At 48.4% G+C, this 20,318-nt stretch overlaps 2 protein-coding genes across 4 annotated transcripts in view; both read right to left on the bottom strand.

The window, feature by feature from the left end:
* The window catches only part of GALNT14 (polypeptide N-acetylgalactosaminyltransferase 14), a 220,104-nt gene extending 206,798 nt beyond the window's left edge, over nucleotides 1-13,306 (bottom strand). For all 3 annotated transcript variants that reach the window (XM_067007867.1, XM_059079635.2, XM_067007868.1), the window contains exon 1: nucleotides 12,496-13,306. In XM_067007867.1, coding sequence (XP_066863968.1) covers nucleotides 12,496-12,624 — 129 coding nt within the window. In that variant the 5' untranslated portion in view covers nucleotides 12,625-13,306. The remainder of the gene's footprint in view (nucleotides 1-12,495) is intronic.
* The window catches only part of CAPN14 (calpain 14), a 149,413-nt gene continuing 141,825 nt past the window's right edge, over nucleotides 12,731-20,318 (bottom strand). The window contains 3 exon segments of the mRNA XM_067006923.1: nucleotides 12,731-12,969; nucleotides 13,078-13,209; nucleotides 14,738-14,879. Of these exon segments, the coding sequence (XP_066863024.1) occupies nucleotides 12,731-12,969; nucleotides 13,078-13,209; nucleotides 14,738-14,879 (513 nt within the window).

Genomic DNA, 20,318 nt, shown 5'->3' with positions numbered 1-20,318 from the left:
GGAGCTTTTCCTTGCAGACAACCCAGGGAGCTCCCGAGGCTTCTTTCAGATGGTCCCACCCACAGAACTCATAGCCACCCTGAGCAGAAGACAGCTGGAATCTCATTCTACCGGGGATACACAGTCAACCCACTTGTAGGAAGATGGCCTACCTGCTGGGGTGGGGTGGAGGGCACATACCCAAAGCACCTAAATAAATGCCCATCCCATCCTCCTCAAATCAGGAAAACAAGGACCAAACCTCAAAGTGCCACAAAAAAAACAACTGGGTCATTTCTCTGGCAATTAACTCCAGCATGTATTTCACAGAGAAAATTCTACAATCCCTTACCCCTTATAAAGACTCCGTGCCCGTGGGAAAGACCGGGATTCTGCTCTGGAATAACCCCGACTTCTTCCCCGAAAAGAACTAGCACATCTCACGTAGGGCCTTGACACGTGACACTCAGGACAGGTCAGAGCTCTCAACCCCTTTTGAGACCAGAAGGAAACAAGAAAGCAACTTGGTTACAGCTCAGAAAACAGCTATGCTTAATATGACTGGGGAGAATTAGAAGTCTTGGCACCGAAAGGGAAGAAAGGAAATTGCACATTATAAAAAGAAATGTGTATTTAAAAGTAGAAAGTATCATAAATGTGGTTTATTCTTTTTAACAGTTATTTATTTATTTTTGGCTGTGTTGGGTCGTGCCGGCTTTCTCTAGCTGTGGCGAGCAGGGGCTACTCTTCTTTGCGGTGTGCGGGCTTCTCGTTGCGGTGGCTTCTCTTGCTGTGGAGCACGGGCTCTAGGCACACGGGCTTCAGTAGTTGTGGCGCACGGGCTCAGCTGCTCTGCGGCACGTGGGATCTTCCCGGAGCAGGGCTCGAACCCGTGTCGCCTGCGTTCGCAGGCAGATTCTTAACCACTGAGCCATCAGGGAAGTCCCCAAATGTGGCTTATTTATGGTTAATAGCAGGTATTTGGTTTTGGTGCTAATAATCGAATTAGCAGTCAATCCAGTGCATCCTTTATTATCAGCTGATCCAAAATTACTGCTCCATGCTGAGTATTTTCCCAGCACACGATAGCTTTCAACTCCTCAGCACAAACAACCAAATAATTGGTGCTATTATGTCGGATACAGGACTATTCCTCTCTGAGGGGTGATATGGAGGGGGGTTACCATTCACTATGGCCTTTGCATTTTCAGCATCTGTTGATTAACTCCTTACCATGCCCTCTTTCGTCAGTCTTGAGGCGTGTCGAAATCACCTTAATGTGGTCAAGAATGTGACAGCTTGGAGATTTCCGTTTTCAAAGTTTAACCCTGGGACCAGAAACATTCCCAGTCATCTGACGTGTTGACAAGGGATATCAAACAGGGCTGAAAGCAATCTATTTCTCTTTGAAACTTTTGTAAAGTTTTCTCCTTGTCTATTGCTTTCAAATGACTCGTCCTGGAAGAGATAGCTTCTGATATAAAACTATTTCATTCAACAGCTTCTGGTCTCAATAAGATGTGTGTAATTCCAGGAAGCAGAACAAAAGCGGGCTATAAAGCCAGGTTGCTAAGGGGAAACGATTCAATCATCACTTTCAGGAGTCCAGATTCGGTGTGACTGTGAGGGAGGAGAAACCTGGGGTGAGCATGGTGACGTAGGAAGAAGGTGGGCTCTGGAGCCAGACAGATCTGGATTGGAATCCAGTTCCTCTGCTGATGAGCAGCATGACTTTGGGAAAGTCACTTAACTTCCCTAAGCCTTGATGTTCCTCATCGGAAAAATAAAGCTACTAATGCCTATTGTACAGGGCTGTTGGGAAGGACAGATGTCTGACTCAGGAAACACCTGGCACTCATAGGGGCTCAGGTTGTTAGTTCTCTGCTTTCTGTCCTGGGTGCAAAAAAATAATAATAAAAATAGAAGGTGGTTTGCTACAAGCCACCAGCTTGTGCTATATAATTCCACTCACTGTAACTAAGCCTCCACCTCTTAACTATAAACATAGGTAGATTTCAGCCCGGAATCACTATGGAGCCGAATTCGTATTGGCCGTTCTCACTGCCTTGAAGGCTTTCCCGCTGCCTGGCTCTCCTCTGGGATTCCCCTCCCCCAACCAACTTCCTATGATTCAGCGACTAGAGGGTTAACTCTCCTCAGGTATTGTACTTTGGCTGGCTGGTACCTGTCCTACACTAGTTATTAAATGTCTCTCTGTATGTAAAAGGGAGTAAGAGTTGGGAAATTGGAAAGACCTATCAAGACCTTTCTCCAAAGATTCTTACGCAGAAACAGAAGCCAGTGGCTGTAAAAAGAATGAAAACTTCTATGCTCTGACCCCAAAGAGGTGAACACCTCTTTCAGGTGAACACCTGAAGTCAGAAGCCACCCACTCAGTTCATTCTTTTTCTTTTTGAACGTCTTATAGAGGAGGCGTATACAAACAGAAAAGAGCAGGCATTCGATGAACTCCCACAATGAACACACCCGAGTTACAAGCACCCAGATCAAGAAACTGACACAGTACCAATGCCCCAAATGCCCCCCTGCTTCCTTCTAGTCACTGATGCCAACCAAGGGTCACCCTGAAATTGACTTCAAACACCATAGATTAGTTTGCTCTGTTCTTGTACCTTATGTAAGTGGAATTCCACAGCCTGAGGGCCAAATCTGGCCTGCCACCTGTCTAAGGATACCCTGGCAAAGTAAGAATGGATTTTGCATTTATAAATCTTTGAAAATCATGCCAAAAGAGGAATAATATTTCACAAGATGTGAAAACTATACGAAATTCAAATTTCAGCGTCCATAAATAAAGTTTTATTGGAACACGGCCGTGCTCAATTTCATTTACATATTGTCCTTCGCTCTGCAACAGCAGAGTTGGTTACAACAGAAACCATATGACCCAAAACAACAAAAATTCTGAGTACATGATCTTTTACAGAAGAAGTTTGCTGACTTCAATTTGAGTGCAAGGCATTTGTTGAAATACGAAATGCATTTCTTTGGGGTTTATCCCTAGGAGTGAAATGGCAGGGTCATAGGTATATACACGTGTTCAACTTTAGTAGACACTGCCAAGACGTTTTCCAAAATATATGCTCAGTTTTAAGAGAAAAGCTAAAACCTGGAGCAGAAGCCATAATCTCAGTGTTAAGAGAGGCAGGGAGAATTACAGGGTGTTTACCTGATGCAGAATTAAATGATTAGAAACCATCAGGCCTTTTGAGTGGAGGGCGAAAATATCAGAGTTCTCTAGGTTTACATTTCTTTTCATTCTTACTCCATGCACACTCTTTAAAAATACAGTCCCCTTTAATGTTGCCACGCTCTGCAGAAATGGACAAGAGTGGAGAAGTCACGCTTCTGCTCCGGAGCCCACAACAGAGACTGTGTCATTCAGGCCACATCACGAAAGCACCACCATGAGCCCTCCGGGTAGCCTACCCGAACTGCAGACTAAATACCAGGACGGTATTAGCAACCTCCTGCTTTTATGCTGTCGTAAGTTTAAGCATATACACGGGCAGCAACTACGTTACCCACACCCAACCTCCAAAGCAGCCACCAAGAGGCTGAACCCTGGGCCTTCAAGGCTAAAGAGCACGACGCAGGCAGGGCACCCTCTGTCTTCGAGCCGGGAGGCTCTCAGGTGATGCTGGGTACCTTCCAAAGACACTTCTTTGGAGTCATTCCCCCATACACCTGCCTCGCATGTCAAATAGGATGTACGTCTTAGGTTCTTTCAAATGACGTTTTTCCTCTTAGGGGGGAATTGCTTCTGATTGATTAAAAACCACATTCATCATGAAAGAGATTCATATCAACGGTTTCTGTCTTAATTGCACAATCCTGTTGACTTCTGAGTTAAGCAGCCTCTTGAATGACGGCAGAGCCTCATTTCCTGCTGTCAAACCCCTCCAGCCACGGAGAATCAAGGACAGAGACAATGCCGACTACAGGACTCAGGGGTGGGAAAGCCTCTCTCTCTCCACTTCTCCCCAGACCATGACTCCGCCATTCCAGGCCGGCACCTTCCCACAGCAGAAAACAGTGTCCTGTGGAATGTTTCTGCTGGGCCTGCGAGTGAGTTAAACTTGGCCTGTCCTGGGAGAAAACCCAAAGTCCTGTTGGCCCCCTGGAGACCCGCTCTCCAGTTCCCTTAATCAAACCCTCCGTTCCCTTTTACATGCAGAAAAGCAACACTGGTGTTTTATCAGAGGTACGGAGTCATTTCTCAGCAAGAGCATAAGCTTTTTGTCCACATGAAAACACACACATAACACATACATATATAAAATAGATTTCATTTCCCCTGGAAAAGAAAGCTAGCCAGACGTTGAGTGCGGCCATGATACAAACAGTACATGCTTTACAGTCAGATGAGTGAGTTCAAGGCCACTTACGGTTGGGCGAGCTTGCCAGTCTCCTCCCTCTTACAATCTCAGCTTCATCATACTTCAGAAAACGAGGATAATAATAACACCCACCTCAAGGGGTTGCAGGAAGGATCAAACGAGGCACTTGTGAATAAAAACGCTTTGTAAACTGTAAAACGTCGCACAAAGAGGTGGAGCGAGGAAGCTACCTCTTATCTTCCAGTTCCTGATTCACCTTTAATTAGTCAGGTCTTTGAGCCAGTGCCCCTGCAGGTAAAGACCACCAGCCCACCATAATAAGGAACTCCGTCGGTCGATTCAGCACTCAGCTGGCAGCTATCAACTGCCCATCTATTAACAGCCAATTAGCTGGGTGGCTTAATTAATCCATGGACCACGTGGCCTGATCTCCCCAAGATCCTGGAAAAGGAGCCTGAAACAGATAATCCATGGACGACATGGTCCGATCTCCCCAAGATCCCAGAAAACAATGAGCCCGAAACACGGGCGCCAGATAATTTCTCAATGACCATCAAGGAGTTTGGCGTCCATTATGCCTGTGCCTTGCAGCTGTGAGTGATGGGGGCATAAATATTGATTGGCTCAGTCTATCTGTGGCTGGGGGGGGTGGGGTGGGGAATTAACGATTAGAGTGTTCTCAGAGGAACAACAGGAGCTACATAAATCCTCAGCCTGGACCATTAGGGGAAAAAAATCCTTATTTCCAAACCTTAGTGAGGACAGAGGAAAGGGACTGATGGCCTCTTGGGAGACAGCTTGTCAAGATGGGGCGGTCCTACCTGCTCTGTAGATGTTACTCATGCTTTCCTGGCTGGGAATGAGATGCAAATTGGGTTTAAACAACGAGATCATTAGAAAAGAGGCAGCTGGTGGAGGTTCTCTTCGTCTGGGCACTCAGATCCAGTGGCAGGAACACACGCGTGTGCTGCCCGCCCTGCATTTCCTTGAAAGATCTCCGTAGTGGTCACAGTTAAGAAGACAAGTGACATGAGGAGAATTTAATTATTTTTTTCAAATGCCTAATCTTGTCTCCAGGAAATGGTACACAGTAGAGACTTTGTACTTGAAATTGGCATTGTCCGCGAGATAGTGGTCTGATGGCTCCTTAATTCCTGCCCTGAGGGCTCATGCTGATATAAGAGCATCCGAGCAGAGTGGCTCAGGATGGCCCAGAGCGGCTACTTCCCTCCTTCGGAAAGAACGGCCTTTGTGTCCAGAGCAGCAGCGAGACAGGCTGCTCCTGACCTTGGTCCGTGCTTGCAGGGAAGTACTGGGCTCCTGCACCTCCAGACTTCTTCCCGGGGCTCCTAACCAAGTGCCCTGTGCCTCTCTGCTCTGGGGCCCCCTGGCTTCCCAGGAGATGTGAGTAAGAGGAGGAGGAATAATGAAGGGAGGAGGGAGGTGATGGAAAGAAAAACAGGAGGAAAGAGGACTCCCTGAGTGGCACATACATTCCTCCCGCCACAGAGACAGGTCTCTTCCTCGCTCTCCCCATTAGCTTCCTAGTGTTCATTAGGTCCTGTGATGACAGCAGCTGCTGCCAAATGCAAAGACTGCCGCCCCAGAAGGTCATCTCAGGCCATTTATTCTGAAATACCAAAATTCCAGAGCCAGCAAATTTCAGGAGCTTCTGCAGAATTCTCCAGGGTGCCAGTGTACACGTGTGTGCATGCGCGTTCTTCAGTATCCCAAAGGAGTTCTTTCTTAATCAGTTCAACATCTGAGGACTCGGAAAACTGATTTATCTTTGGGTTAAGCTAGCATTTCTGGTAAAATAATTAAAAGATAAGCAATAGACACAGAGTATCTGTGGTTTAATTATTTAAAGCCACGAGGTCTCACTTCAGAATTATTCACAGTTCACCCAAAATGACTCAGACTGCTGGCGAGGCAAGTGGGAGACAGGCAGCGCTGTAGCATGCTGCTCCCATTTCACAGTTGAGGAGACTGAGCCCGGAAGAGACTATCTGAGTTATCCCCAGAACTGCCAGTGGCAGAAAGAGACACCCAGGTTGCCACGTATATAAGAAAAACCAGAAGGTGAAATCACACTTGATTATGACACCGTGGGAGCTCCCAGGGGAGGGCTGGGCTCTCCATCTTTCAACCCTGGTGAACAGTGTGAGTCTCTGAGGTCCAGACAAGGAGGAAGGCTGACCACCCAGCTCAGGGTCACTGCGGGCAAGTGAAAGAGGCAGCAGCCAGCTGTAGAGGGCACTGGGCATGTCAGACTCACCTCCCCAGACAGATGGTGGGTCCATAATGCTGGTCTCGGGTAGAATGTGCAAAAGTCATGACAGGGTTCACAGATGCTCCCAGAGAGAGGAGCTGGGGATTTGTCCCTACTTTCTAATTCAGATTCTTTTCCAAAAAAAATGCATCGGGGACTTTGAAATGCTCTGGAAGAGTGACAAAACTGTAAACGTTAGAAATTAAACAAGGGCACAGAAACACATTTCTTCAACTTCAAAATGTGTTCCTGATAATGTGTCCCTGATAAAGCATAAGACTGTTTTGGAAATTTGGGATGGGAGAGGTGTGGGAAAGGATGCAGGCAAAGGCGGCAGACAAGATGGCATGTGAACCTGTCCCTGTAAAAATCCCGGGCCTTTAGGTATCAGCCAACGGCAGCCTCATTCTGTCCCTGTTCAGTTAATAAATGACCTCTGATAACTGGAAATTAACACTTTTAAATGATACAAACAGATGAGCAACCTTGGAAAAGGGTAGTCTCTAGACAGGCTGGGGAAGCTTGTGACAGGGACATTAATTTCTCTTTCTTTTCTGGTTTTGCCCCTTTGTCTTCCCTGATTTGAGCAGATATCATTCTGTGCCTCTAGAAAATTTTGAGACAGGGATTCCTGGTCTTTGCTTCCAAAAGTACCAGGCCACTTAGGGGAACAAGGGTTTAGGGGGAGAGGGGGAGAGAGAGAGAGAGAGAGAGAGAGAAAGAGAGAGCTCCCTAGACTGACTCAAAGAGGTTCCCTTCGAATAGATCTATCAGTCCCTGGGACAGGGCCTGGGGGAAAATGCCAGCTGGGAAAGCAAGCAGGGACAAGGGTGCAACCCAGGGCAGGCCAAAAATGACCCAAGGAGGAGAAATTCCCATCAGCCTGATGGGACTGAACAGGGCAAGAGAGGAAGTACAGGGGAGCTGAGGGTTTGGGGGTTGATTTGTTTTTCTAAGCTTGTTGATATCTAGAAAGCAAAAGCATGCTATTTCTTGAATACCTGAAGCTCCAGCCTTCTAGTCTCATATTTCCCAGCTTCTCACAGCAGCCACATCTGGCCCACAAGGCAACACCACCCCTGCCACCTTCTCCAGGAACTGCCTTACATGGGAAAACAGCACAGCGTCCAGCGCAGGCACCAGCACACACAGAAATGAATGTTCATGAAGGATGAATGTTCATCTGAAAATGAGCTATTTCTGGTCATGCCAGAGTCAAAATTCCCTGGACAGTCTAAAATACACCCACTGAGCGTCAGCAGATTATTAGGGCCTCTCTCTAAAATTGATGAATTTTTTTGAGTGGGAGAAATTACCTAATAAATGGGGAATACAATAACAGTGTCATATATATAAGGCATTTGCAATATACAAATATTACAGAAAACAGGCTCTTTTCTAATAGTTTTTGCTATATTTCTAGTACAGCACAAATACATCTACATGGGCCTGAGGCACTTTATTCAAAGCCTTTACATTTCCAATACCTTCCTCCAAAAGCACCCTCAGGCCTCAAATTCTTCTGCTTTTGCTAAGCCCTAAGCCCCTGGACTAAATTTAGTTTCTTGGAAATAAGAGACAAATTTGCTGGGCTTTTTAAAAATTCTGCCAGTTATTGTATAATTCTCCAAGAAGCAAACAAATGATAGGGGAGAGGAAAAAAATGGAAACATTTTTCAGGTCCTTTTTTTTAGTGGTACAGTATTTATTGCTAAAATACAGTTTAAATTAAGGCATCAAGCTTGTTACAGGATTTTCAATTAGGAATTAGAGCTTTGCTGAATTTGGGGGTGGGAAAACCCATAAAAAATCAAATCAACATTGAAAAGTCAAACTTAAATCTTTATTTGAGCTATTAATAGAAACAGCCCTTCTTGAAACTAAGGGAAAAAAATCCAGCTAATTTTCTTAAACCTGGAGTGCAGCTTGGCTTCTCCATATCACTTGGATTGTGACGGAGCACAGGTTTTATTTTTTTATCAGGCCCACTTTGGAGATCACATTGCCAGGTGAATGAGGATGTTCCCTAACATTGAAGAAAGGGAAATAAGGGTCTAGTCCCCAGTGAAGGCAATTGGCTGCATGGAATCTACAAGTTGGGAAGTCCCCAGCCCCAGGAGCCCTCGCCATAGCCCTCTCTAGTTCAATCCCTCCACCATTTCAACTTCTCTAAATATTTTTTAAGGGAAGGGAGCCCAGTGCTCTTGCTTTAGAAAATAAACTGACACCCTCCACCACACTGGGAAGAGCCCTAGGCAGAGGACCCCTGGCTTCAGACATGTCCAAGGCAAGAGCTCTCCCCATGACTGTGCATGAGCTTGTCTAGGAAAACCTAGGATACTGAACTCACTCAAAAACCAAACATTTTTCCCTACAATAGACAAATGTCCCTGGATAATTCCCACGGTTGAGGAAACAATCTCCGCCCTGGCAAATGATTCCTAAACCAACGGTGCTGCAACCACCTGCAACCGTTTGAGGCAACCCCCCAATGATGCTGCAACCTTCCATCAGACCCGCCCCACCAGGGTGCACTCTGTCCAGCCAGAGGAGCCTCCTCTGCCCCATATGACCTCCCCCAAGGGCAGAGCAGGAGTCCGCCTGAAATGGTTTCCCCACAAATTGCACCAACCTCCCTGGAGCTCTCCAAAGGCAAAAACACCTAGGGAGGAGCCATGGAAGTGCTTGGAAAGTAGGTGAGCATCGTGCAGCTATTAACACCCCTAACCTCACCCCATCACCCACTAGCGCAGACTCAGGCATCCATGTGGCTTGATGGCATGGAAGGAGCACTTGGGTGAGCAGTTGCCAAAATAATCCCATTCCATTCTTGTCCTGATGCTGCCACTTCATAATAGTTTTGTTGTCTTGGGCCAATTGTTTAACCTCATTACTCCATCTCATCTGCATAAAAGTATGTCTGCCTTATTGTTTGTGGTCATTGTGAAGCTTAAATGAGCTAATATATGTGAAATGGAGTTTGTGAATTTGTAAAGCACAATACAAATGCTTGGTCCACGAGGAACACAGGCTTGGTCCACGAGGAACTCAAGAGGAATGAAATCATTCGGCCATATTTACATGGGGCCCACCGAACTACAAAAAAACCCAAGAGACTTGGTATTCTTCATCTAGCTCCCAAATACCACCCATCAACAGGCTGCCTCAGACTCACATGGAGCCCTTGCAAAAATATTGATTCTAGGACCTTCTACCAAACCCACAGAATCATAATCTCTGCAATAAACACAAAAACATGTAAGTTAAACGAGCTCTCCAGGTGTTTCTGACATGGAATCAGGTTTGGAAACCCACGGCACTCCTTGGGACCTGACATTCAAATTTCCTGAGTAGACCAGTCATGGAAATACAACTGTTCTAGTGCTAAGAAGGACCTCTCTTTGTCTCTCCATCCTGGCCCTCAGGTACACATACACTAAGATACAGAGGGCTGCTCATCCACCAGACACAAAATACACCCACGAATACACACCACACATATATGTAGACACCAAAAGGCATAATACAGGTGAAAAACAGAAAGAAGAAATCTACTAACAAAAAAGGGTGACCAATAATAAGAATTATCAAGATTTTTTAAAGTCTGGAGAATTCATGGTTACATAAAGGATACAGAAAATGAGGGTAAAGGAAGATACTAAGACAAAGAGCAAGTGACTGCACAGCACTATGTCTGGACTTCTGCCATTAGACCACTGCCCCCATACCATGCCGCTACTCATTTGTTTGCAATTCTGCCTCAACCAGGAACCTGTGAGAGCCGCCCCCGCCAAACGGCAGGGGCACAGTGTACTTATCACAGCCACCCCCAAACCTAGCACAGAGCCTGGCCTGTGGCTGCATTCGATCAATGTGTGCTCAGCGCTCGCCAGGATGAGAAGAGGCAGGAAAAGAAGACGGAAAAAGTGCACAAGGAAGGAAACACATCTCTTGCCCCAGCTCCCTGGTGTAGACTAGGATAAGCAAGCTTAAGGTAATGAGGTTCAACGCAAAACAGAGAGAGTTCATGCCCCCACAGGCATCATTAACCTCACAAGGAGCAGAACCACCCAGGGAAAAAGACGAAAAGCTCTCCAGATCTATGAGCTCTCCAGATCTCCCTCACCTCAGACCTCTAGGTCTGAGCTGAGTGAGAAAATTGATCCCGTGTGATGAAGGCTGTTTGAAATCATCAGTCTGACCTCATCATTCCCCTGCTTAGTACACCTCCAAGGTCCCCTGGTACCCACAAGGTCCTGCCCAACAGGACCGTTACACATATTCCCAACCTCATCCCTGCCATTGGCCACATGCTTTGACACCAGACTCACCCAGCGTGCTGTGTAATTCCTCTCAGCCTGTTTGGTGCAATTAACCTCTACCTGGAGTGCCCTCCCTACCTACTGGCAAAACCACTGTTCATCCTTCTCAACTCAGTTCCCTTATGTCCTCCTCCTCCTCCAGGAAGTCTCCAGGCTCCCATGACGCCCAGTGCACTGAGCCATTGTAGCCCTCAGCACACTGTATGGTCCTGGTCCATTCCTGAGCAGATCCCTCTACTGCAGAGAACAAGTTCTGCATCTCTGTACGCACAGTACCAAGCACACTGCCTGGCACATGGCAGATCATCAATAAATGATTGTGGAATTCAATCGAGCATCGGCAAGATTCCACAACATAAGTGACCAGAGACTTAGTTAAAAAGGCAATCTCCAAGGCAACTTGATATAATGGAAAGATCCTGAATATCGGGGGTCTGAGTTCAAATCAGTAGTGTCCTAAGGCAAGGTACTTAAAGACTGAACTGGTTTCCTAATCTATGGAATAAGGAGAATCCTACCCAACTCATACAACTACTTATGAAGAAGCACCCACTATGTACCTTGCACCTAATAGGTGCTCTGCACTGTTCTTACTGAGGGCCTCCCCTCTCTCCCCCTTCCCCCATTATTTTCTGTCTCCAGCTTGGGACCGTAAATCTTCTCCAAGGGCGTTTTCGCGGTCGCTGGAGGACCTCTCTGGACCCAGTTCATAAACGTTTCCTGGCTGGTCAGGAAACCCCTGAGGCCTCCTTTTTCTGTGTCCTACAGCCAGGTCTGTGGAAGAGGAGACCAAGGAATAGGGGCTCTGAATAAAGGTAAGACGGAACCTTGCGGCTCCGCTCATATGAACCGACTGGGCTGGAGTTGGAAAAGCCACTTGGATTCTCATTTCCCCAACTCCCCACCAATACCAAGGCGTCTGTTTTTACAGGCTCTTTAGTGATGTTCAGGGCACATTCAATTCAACTTCCAATGCCAGCTGGAGGGATCGAGGAAAATTACAAATCAGGGGTGGCGAAAGGCAGCAACCGCCCGGGAGGCTGCAGGGCGCTCTCCCGCGCCGCAGACGCGCGCGCGGCGCACCCTCGGTCTCCGGCCTCCCCCGGTAGGGCCTGGCAGCTGAGGGAAGGAAGGAGATCAGCGCGGCCGCCCGATTTCTCGCGGGCGCCAGCACCTGCCGGCCCTGCCACCCGACCCCACCACCGGCGACTCTCTCGCGGCGTCCACGGACGGCCACCCCCTGGGCTGCTCGACCGTAGTGCCCCCGTCTCCCAGGGACCCCGGCGCGCTGCCCAAGTTGAGAGCCCCGCTCTGCCCGCCAGCGCGCCCACCATCCACACCCACTCCCACTCCCACTTTACACACGGCGCGGGGCCGGGGATGCCCCTGAGCTTTTTAAAATCCAGAAACATCACAGTGTAGCCGCATCTGGCGCCCGGTTACCTGCTCGCAGCACCCAGACCCCAGCCCTGGCTTCCCGGGAGCCCGCAAACCCGGCGCGCGAGGTGCGCGCCCTCCTGCCCACCACTGCCCCGCGCCCGGCGCGCCGCCAAACCGGTACCTTGGGGGTCTGCACTTCAGGTTCCGCCGGCACCTCCAACTTCTTCTTGGTTACCCAGAAGAACAGCAGCACGGTGATCCAGAGAACCCCGAAGATAGGCAGCACCAGGCGGCGAGTCAGACGCCGCATGGTCCCTCTTGCCTTCTCCTCTCGGTGGCGCTGCGCCCGTGGGGCACCCCCTGGCGGTCAGGGTCGGCGGGGCAGGAGTCCCCAGAGCGCCCTGCTCCCGGGAGCGCTAGCCCCGGGATCCGGGTGGAGGGCCGGTGGGATCCGGCCAGGCGCCCCGCCCGCTTGGGAGAGAAGAGAGCAGGGGTGGTGGGAACACGGTGCCGCGAGACGCGGCAGGGAAGGGCCGAGGGGCAGCCAAGCTGGACGCCCGCTCCAGCCGGAGAAGCGCGGTGGCCGCCGAGATGCTTCCCGCGCCGCCGCCGTTGCCGCCGCCTCGGCAGCCGCCGCGAGGGAAACTGACTCGAGCTGTGGGGAGGGAGGAATCCGAGGCTGTGCCCGGCAGGCACCCCGGGAGGAACAGGACGGGGGAGGGAAGGGAGGGAGCGAAGCGGGAGGGAGGGCCGACAGACAGACCGACTCCGAGGGAGCCCGGGCAGGAGCGAATGGGGCTCTGAGAGGGGGCGCTACCGCCGCCCGCCCACCGAGGCGCCGGGTGCTGTTCTGGGGTCGCCCCCGGCGAGCCCTGGGCGTAGCTCCCGGGCCATACTGGGGTGGGGCGGGGCGGGAAAGGTGCGTCCGCGAGACCCGCCACCCCCAGCTGCGAGCTGGGATCCAAGGGCCAGCCGGCGCCAGGAGGAGCTGTGCTTGGGAGGACTTTCCGGCTCGCCGCGGGGGTCTGCACGTGGCGCTCACAGCCGGGTCCCGCCCTTTGGGCACCCGCCCTATGGGAGCTGACGCTGAGACCTTGGGCCGCTGGCGGGGCTACTGCCCCACCCGCAAACCACGCTCCTGGCCGTTCAGGGCCAAGGCAGAGTTCAGCCAGCTCCCCAAGGTGTTTCTCTGCCTGCCTGCAGGTGCCTGGCAACTTTTTCTCCTTAATGGAACGCTGAGTTGGTCTAAATTTAACTTTAAAGAAATCCTTTTAAAAATTAAGGTGTAATTATCTCCCTTAAGGGTTTTCTCTCCCTATAAGGACCAGGGCTCTGTGCTTGCAGAAAGGGGGTGGGGGATGGAGTCCAAAGCTGGGTCAACCACATGGGGTTCTTGGAAAGTGGTTTTGGGGCAGGGGGGTACTGAGCACAGAGGGTTATCTTTCAAAAACCCCTTTCCCCAAATGCCTTCTGGAAGTGCATCCTCCTTCCTCTTGAAGATTAAAACTACTTGAGTCCAGAGGCAGAGCAAAGTCTGAATTGGATTCCCATGTGGGTCTCAGCTAGGCTGGAATGATGGTGATATCACTGGACTAGGGGTTCCTGGCCCGGGTCAGCCACGCTAGCTAGCTGTGTGAATCTTGGGGAAGTCCTTTACCTTCCCTGAGCCTTAGATTCCTCATCTGTAGTATGGGAAAGATACTACCTCCTCTGACAAGCGAATGAATAGTTGTGAAAGCTAAATGCAAGGTGCTGGTGTTACCTGATCATCTCATCCCTCAAAGAGGGAAAGAAAGAAACCTTGCTCTCGCTGGGGAACAGTGCCATATTATGTCTGTTGCCTGAGTTGGAGGGATGCTTATCTCAACAAGTTGCCTGGGGAGGTGAAAGTGATGCATCTACTACTGTAGCCATCATCCTCCCTGCCTCTCCCTACAGAGCTCAGCATGGGAAGGGAGCGCAGATGGAAAGCACGGCTCCAGAATTCACTCTCCAGTAAGATGGAGTCAGCAAAAAGTGGAGTCAGAAATGGAGGAATCTGCTGAAAACCCCTGTGTTTGGTACCTTGTCTTTGAGTCACGGGGCAGTCCTTTCTCATAGCGCCAAAGTGTTCTCGGCCAGGCTATAGACGAGAAGTTTTTGGTTGGGAACAAAGGTGGAAATCAAACAGCCCAGAGAAGCTGAGCACTCTTGCCAGCCCACCTCAAGATTCAGCTGAGCTCTCAGACCATCACACAGAACACTGGGGATGGTCCAGGATTTGCCTTAATTAGAACTCTGAAAGGTTGAGGTAGGCTTCCCAGCCACTACTTTGGCTGGGCAAAGGTCCAGGTAGATCATGGTCATGGCAGGGGTGGGGGCAGCAGCAAGAGAACCCCTCTCTGCATCATCTTGAGCTTCCTGGATCCTTCCAGGAGCCTTACCCTGGACCTGCAGGCTGGAGCCTGCAAAGTGTTCTGTGGCAGGCTCTGCAGGGGAGCCCCAGGCAAGCCGCTGAGGTGCTGTCGGCTCCAGGCAGGAGCTGCAGCACCGTAGTCGACTGCTCAGCACTTTGTGATGTTGCTTCTGAGTAACAGATGGCCAACAGTTACACAGCACCACCGCCAAGCTTTAGAGATGGTGCAGCACCACACCACCTGCTGCTGAGGGTGTAAGGTGCTTTGTGCTGTTTGGCATCTGGGGAAACTGAGGCCTTGGGTCTCCCATGGCAGCTCCATACAGGGCCTGTGATGCCTGGGGCAGCAGGGATTGCCTTCCAAGTTGCTTGCTTCTTGATTACCATTTTGTCCTCCATTCAAGTGGAGAAGATTCCCTGGGCCTATGAAAGCTGTGAAGGGAATCCAGTTTTGCCAAGTGTCATTACCTGATCCAGCCAAAAGGCATATTATTCTAGGTTGTCAAGCCAGTGACTGTCATTAGGGTTGAAACTGATTTCAGTTGGGACTTCAAACATCTGGAAGCCAGGTGAGTCTCCATGCAGGGTCCAGCCCTTTAAGTCTCTCCCAGCCTCTTCAGGGGTCCCCCGGATATTTAACACTTTAATATCCACCTTAAGTAATGCAGAGCACAGTTGATCCCAGTGGAGGATTAGCTATCATTGGTGATTAATCCAAGTTACTTTTTTCTCATCACAGCCTATATGGGGAGGAAAAGCTCCTAGCAAAAGATTTAACATGGCAGGAAAATAAGAAAAATAAGAGCATTCTGAATTAGGACTATCCTGGTGCCCTAAAATAGATCGACCTCTGGTCTTGATAGTCTGGAGCAAATTCCCGATTTCTCCGGGTCTGTTTCCCCATTCCTGATGTCATGTCCTCTCAAAGGCCTTCCAGCTCACACGTATGGGGTTGTAACCTTCCTCGTCCCTGAATTGGGACTCTTTTCTGCCACTCCTGTCGTTGGCAAGTTCTCTCCTAGCAGCCAAAGTCATTAGAGAGCGAATTGGGTATTGGAGCAGATGTGAGTCATTCATGTTAGTGTAAAAACTGTGGAATAAAACCCATTATGGCCCCAGAAAGCTGTGTAAAGCAGGACATGGAGCCAATGTAAGCCGGGAATGGGAGGAAGCTGTGAAGTCCAGTGCATATGCTCTCCGGTGCCTTTTGCTGTGGGTTTTCACACTTTGCTTCTGGTTGCCTTTAGCTGTCCTCCTATCACTCTCACTCAGCTCACTGCAGAGGCTGCAGCCTTTTGTTCCTTTCAGATCCGATCCCCTGTATCCCTGCTCTCTGCCCACTGCATGACTTCAGTGAGAGTGTGTGTGTGCATGTGTGTCTTCCATCTGCATGCTTATTAGCCCTGCCACCACCAGTGAGATGTCCTCTGTGCCCAGCCTAATGAGATTGTACCCACAGAGGCCCGGCAGCTTCCTGGTGAGGCCTTTACCCCTTGTGAGCCGCAGGGAAATGTAACTGAGAGCATGGCAGATTGGAGCACGGAGATGAGCTGAGACACATGCATACGGGCCCAGCACTGGCAAGGGTCTCCAGCAGCAAAAAAAGCAGCAGCAAGAATTCAGAGATGTCTGTCTTTATTCCACAGTCGTACAGACACAAGCCTTTGGGCCTGATCCTGCAGCCTGCTTTATTCAAGTTCTTTATTCACCTGTAAATAATACATCAGCTCCCTTTCCCTCTGTGTTCCTCTCCTTTTTCCTTGCCACTGTAGACTCTGTCAAACTGTATGTCCCGAGTCTCCTGCGAAGCCTTTTTATAAAGTGAGTGATAGAATAGTTTAGGCTGTGTGGTAAATGAGAGTGAGCTGTTACCAACCTCCTTACTTCCTCTCTCTGCCACACTGGTGCATCTTTGTCAAAAGAATAAAGCCAGCCGACTTTTCCTCTTATCTTCGTCACATAGATGGGTGGCTTTATCTAAGGGATCTGAGACTCACCTTTCTGGATCTTTCTCCATCCATTAAACACCTCCTTTCACCATCCTACTACCCTCAACCCCGCCTCCCTTTTCTTTCTTATGTACCACGGTATAATTTGCTTCCTGGAAAGGGATTTATATCTTTGCATTTCAAAAGCCTGCTCCTTTCTTTCATTATTTGAAGTGCCCCCAAACTTTCTTTGTTCCTCACCCAAATGCCAAGTATAAAACTCACTATTGCTGCAATGATATGCCTTTGCTGGTTGTGAAAATGGTTTGATCTTCAGTGGTGTTGTCCTGCAGTGACCTGAGCCATGGACCACCTCTCCCCACACAGAAAATGTAAAGTTCTAGCAGCATGAAGGGATGACCCAATTAGCTTAAAGAAAAGGAGAGGAAAATTCTTTAGCCTGAATTACCTAGCAGGAAAGAGGGGGCCAGGAGCAGAAGAAATGAAGGGATCCGAAGACAGCTATCATTCATTCCCCAGGACCCAGAGTTCACACAGCCACGTCTGATTGCCACCTGCATCATCTGTGACAAATCAAAGACAGTCCTTCTTGGGAGGCTTAAGTTTAGAGGCATCAGTGAAAGGTAGAAGGGGGCAGGAGAGCTCAAATCCTGGAAGGAATGGAAACGGGGTGAGTCTTCTCCAATCTGGCAGGAATTTCAACAAGGAGAGGAGCCAAGCATACCCAGGGGTGGAAATGGGACAAATCTGGTTCCTAGGACAAGCTGCTACGGCCAATGGCAGATCTTGTGATCAAGACATTAGTGGGTGTTGCTCATTGAGCAGGGTGTCTACATGCCCCAGTTTGCTTAGGGCAGTCCTGGTTTATTCCTGTTTTCCTGGCCTAATTATTAATAGTGCCCCCCTTTCACTTTCAAGAAATTCATATTTTAGGCAATAAATTAGATGGCCACTGTAATGAACAGGAGGACTCCAGTGATGTTGCTAAAAAAAGATTGATGTTCTTAGGTAACAAAAGGGTCTTTGCTGTTCAAGTTCTTCTGTGGGTGTGCTGAGTTTGCGATAGCCTAAATGTTCCTGTGGGGCAGGATTCTGAGTGAACGATAATCAAAACATTTGTTCAAAGGAGAGCCAATGTGGACAAATCACACTGGCTTTAAATGGGAAATAATTGTGCTGCCCATATCAGTCAAAGGCTGTCTGATTCTATCCACCCAACTGAAGGAACTTTATCCACCTAGCAGCTCACACATCTCAGGAAGCAGCCAGGCTCCTGACACAGATGTCTCTTCACAGGACAGGAGGTTCCTGACATCAGACTCTAATTATCCCTCCAACCCTCTCTTCCTCTACCCACATAACACCGTGGGCCATGAATGAGTGAAATAGCATGAGATCAATGAAAACAGTGAAACTGACATTCAACCTTCTTGTTGAGGACACAGTGGGAAGGGGCTGGGTCTATGTAGGACTCACAAGGAAACAGATCATTGCCAATGAAGATGAAGCAGTACCAGAGTTTTCCAACTTCTCAACAGAAACACAAGTCCAACTTCGTGATATCGCCTGGATTTTAACTGTTGTTAACTAATTCAATTCCCACCCCCTCTCCGAAAAATTAGGTGGGCTAAACTATAAACAGGTCTACAGACTGGATCCAGCCTCCTGCTTGCTAGTTTACAACCTGTACTTTAGCCACAAATGTTTCAATAAGCACTGAGATTTCCTGTTTACCATCAGTCTGCTAACTTAGAACAGATACACCCAGCCAAGACAAAGGGGAAATAGTGGAGCAGACTATATTAGAGTCAGAAGGGGCCTTGGAGACCATCTAGTTCAATGCTTCTTATTTTGTAATTGAGGAAAGTGGAGCTCAGAGAAGCTACCTGATCTATTTCCAGCAAGACAGCAAGTTCATCAGTAGAGCTTGCATTATAACGCATCTACCCCAAACCCCCAATTCTCCCAAGTGACACCCCTCACTAGGTTCAATAGACCAAGTGAAACAGGGACCGGAGACATTTTGTGGGCTAATAAGGCCAGAAGTTTCCAGGTAATCAGCAATCAACAGAGACATTGTAGGCACAGATTCTGGGCAACTTGCTGTGAGTAATACAAATAAATACAAGCCTGTTGCCAACTCTTCAAGAAAGTGTAAGCTGGTGATTAGGATGCAGGTTGAGCACCCAAAGATCTGGTTCATCCTCTCTGTTGAGTTTCCAGTGAGTAATGATAGGAGTTCCAGGTAGAGGCGCTTCAGTCCACCTGAGAATGAGCTACGTTGCAACAGGAAAGTCATTTTTGTAGCCATGCTCCTCACCTGTCTTCAGTTTCCCTCATTAAGTGCTGTACAAATATTAATTAAACAGAGATTATTTGAAAAGTTCTTTTAGCATTTGAATTCAGCTGGGTTGCATCAGAGGATGATATTAAAATCATCCCCCTGCTGGCAGAATGTTGTTCTTTTAAAATAAAAATTCTTTCCCTTTTGCAGTACCCCCCCCCCACCGCCACACCATAGGCGATTTATTTTGCCCATCCTCTGGCTGTTTCACCCTTGGTGTCATCATTTTCATGAGGCAACTGAAAATAATATTTCTCTTGTGCTCCAAAGAGCCAAATTCCTTTTTTCTGGCTTGATCCGAAGAAGGAGGGTTTGTGCAGTAATAGAAAAAGACACCTGACGTACAGTCCAAGCACAAATCCTCTGGGAGAAATAATGTATCTCTTGGGAAAAAGAAATAGCTCATACTTATGAGGTAGTAGATTTTCAATTTATAATGGTTTTCCATTTCCTTCGATTGCCAGGATAACTGCATTCCAGAAAGGTTGGGCTTTCTGTATGTAAGGCAGACCTGCCTCTGGGATCTGGAAGGTAGATTCAAAAGTGATGAGTGATAAATAAGCACCCCTCTCCATCCCCCTGCACCACTGTTCCAGGGATTTGAAGCAATGCAGATCAAAGGGTTAAAATCCATTACCCAGAGAGATGGCAAAGTTCCTCCCCCAACACTGCGCTCCGGCCTGAATTCCAAATTGATTTCCTTAATAACTATTAAAGATCTTTTTAATTAAACCGGGCATCCTCTTCCTTGGTAAACTTTTCTTGATGACATCTCTAGTTAATTAAAGGTTTAAGCTGCAAAGACGTATTACATAAGAACACGGGAAGCTGCTTTGTGGCGTGCTGATGGATGAAGGACACTGCTGGTTCTTGCTGCAAGAAACCAGGGCTGCACCAAAGGGCAGCACCTGGCTTCCTTTACGGTGGTGCAGGAAGTCCCAGAAAATGTTCGTAATAAAGGTAGTTGGGTGAGGGGGGAGCGTTAATTTTTCTGTTTCCCAAGGTTCAATTTCTCCTTTCAGGCATGCCGGGTAAGTGTGCATCAAGTGTTTTTCATTAAAAGCGTGATTCATTTGGATCATAATTCACTGATACTAACAAGACATTTTTACCTTTTCATCCAAAATTCCTGAGGTAGGAATACACTTGGCAGTCAGAGAACAACGAAAAAAGGCCTCTTTTCACCCATCAACAAAATGTAGTCACCTCTACAATAGAACGTAGCAGGTTCTCATGAGAAGGGGAAAAAAATCGTATATGGGTTTGCAATAGTAAATTGATCTGATCCATTCACCTTCTTTGTCCTGGCTCCCTTT

The sequence above is a fragment of the Kogia breviceps genome, chromosome 11 (assembly GCF_026419965.1).
Source record: "Kogia breviceps isolate mKogBre1 chromosome 11, mKogBre1 haplotype 1, whole genome shotgun sequence".
NCBI classification, from domain to species: Eukaryota; Metazoa; Chordata; class Mammalia; order Artiodactyla; family Physeteridae; genus Kogia; species Kogia breviceps.
The sequence above is the reverse complement of the archived record's forward strand: the minus strand, read 5'-3'. Positions and strand labels throughout refer to the sequence as shown.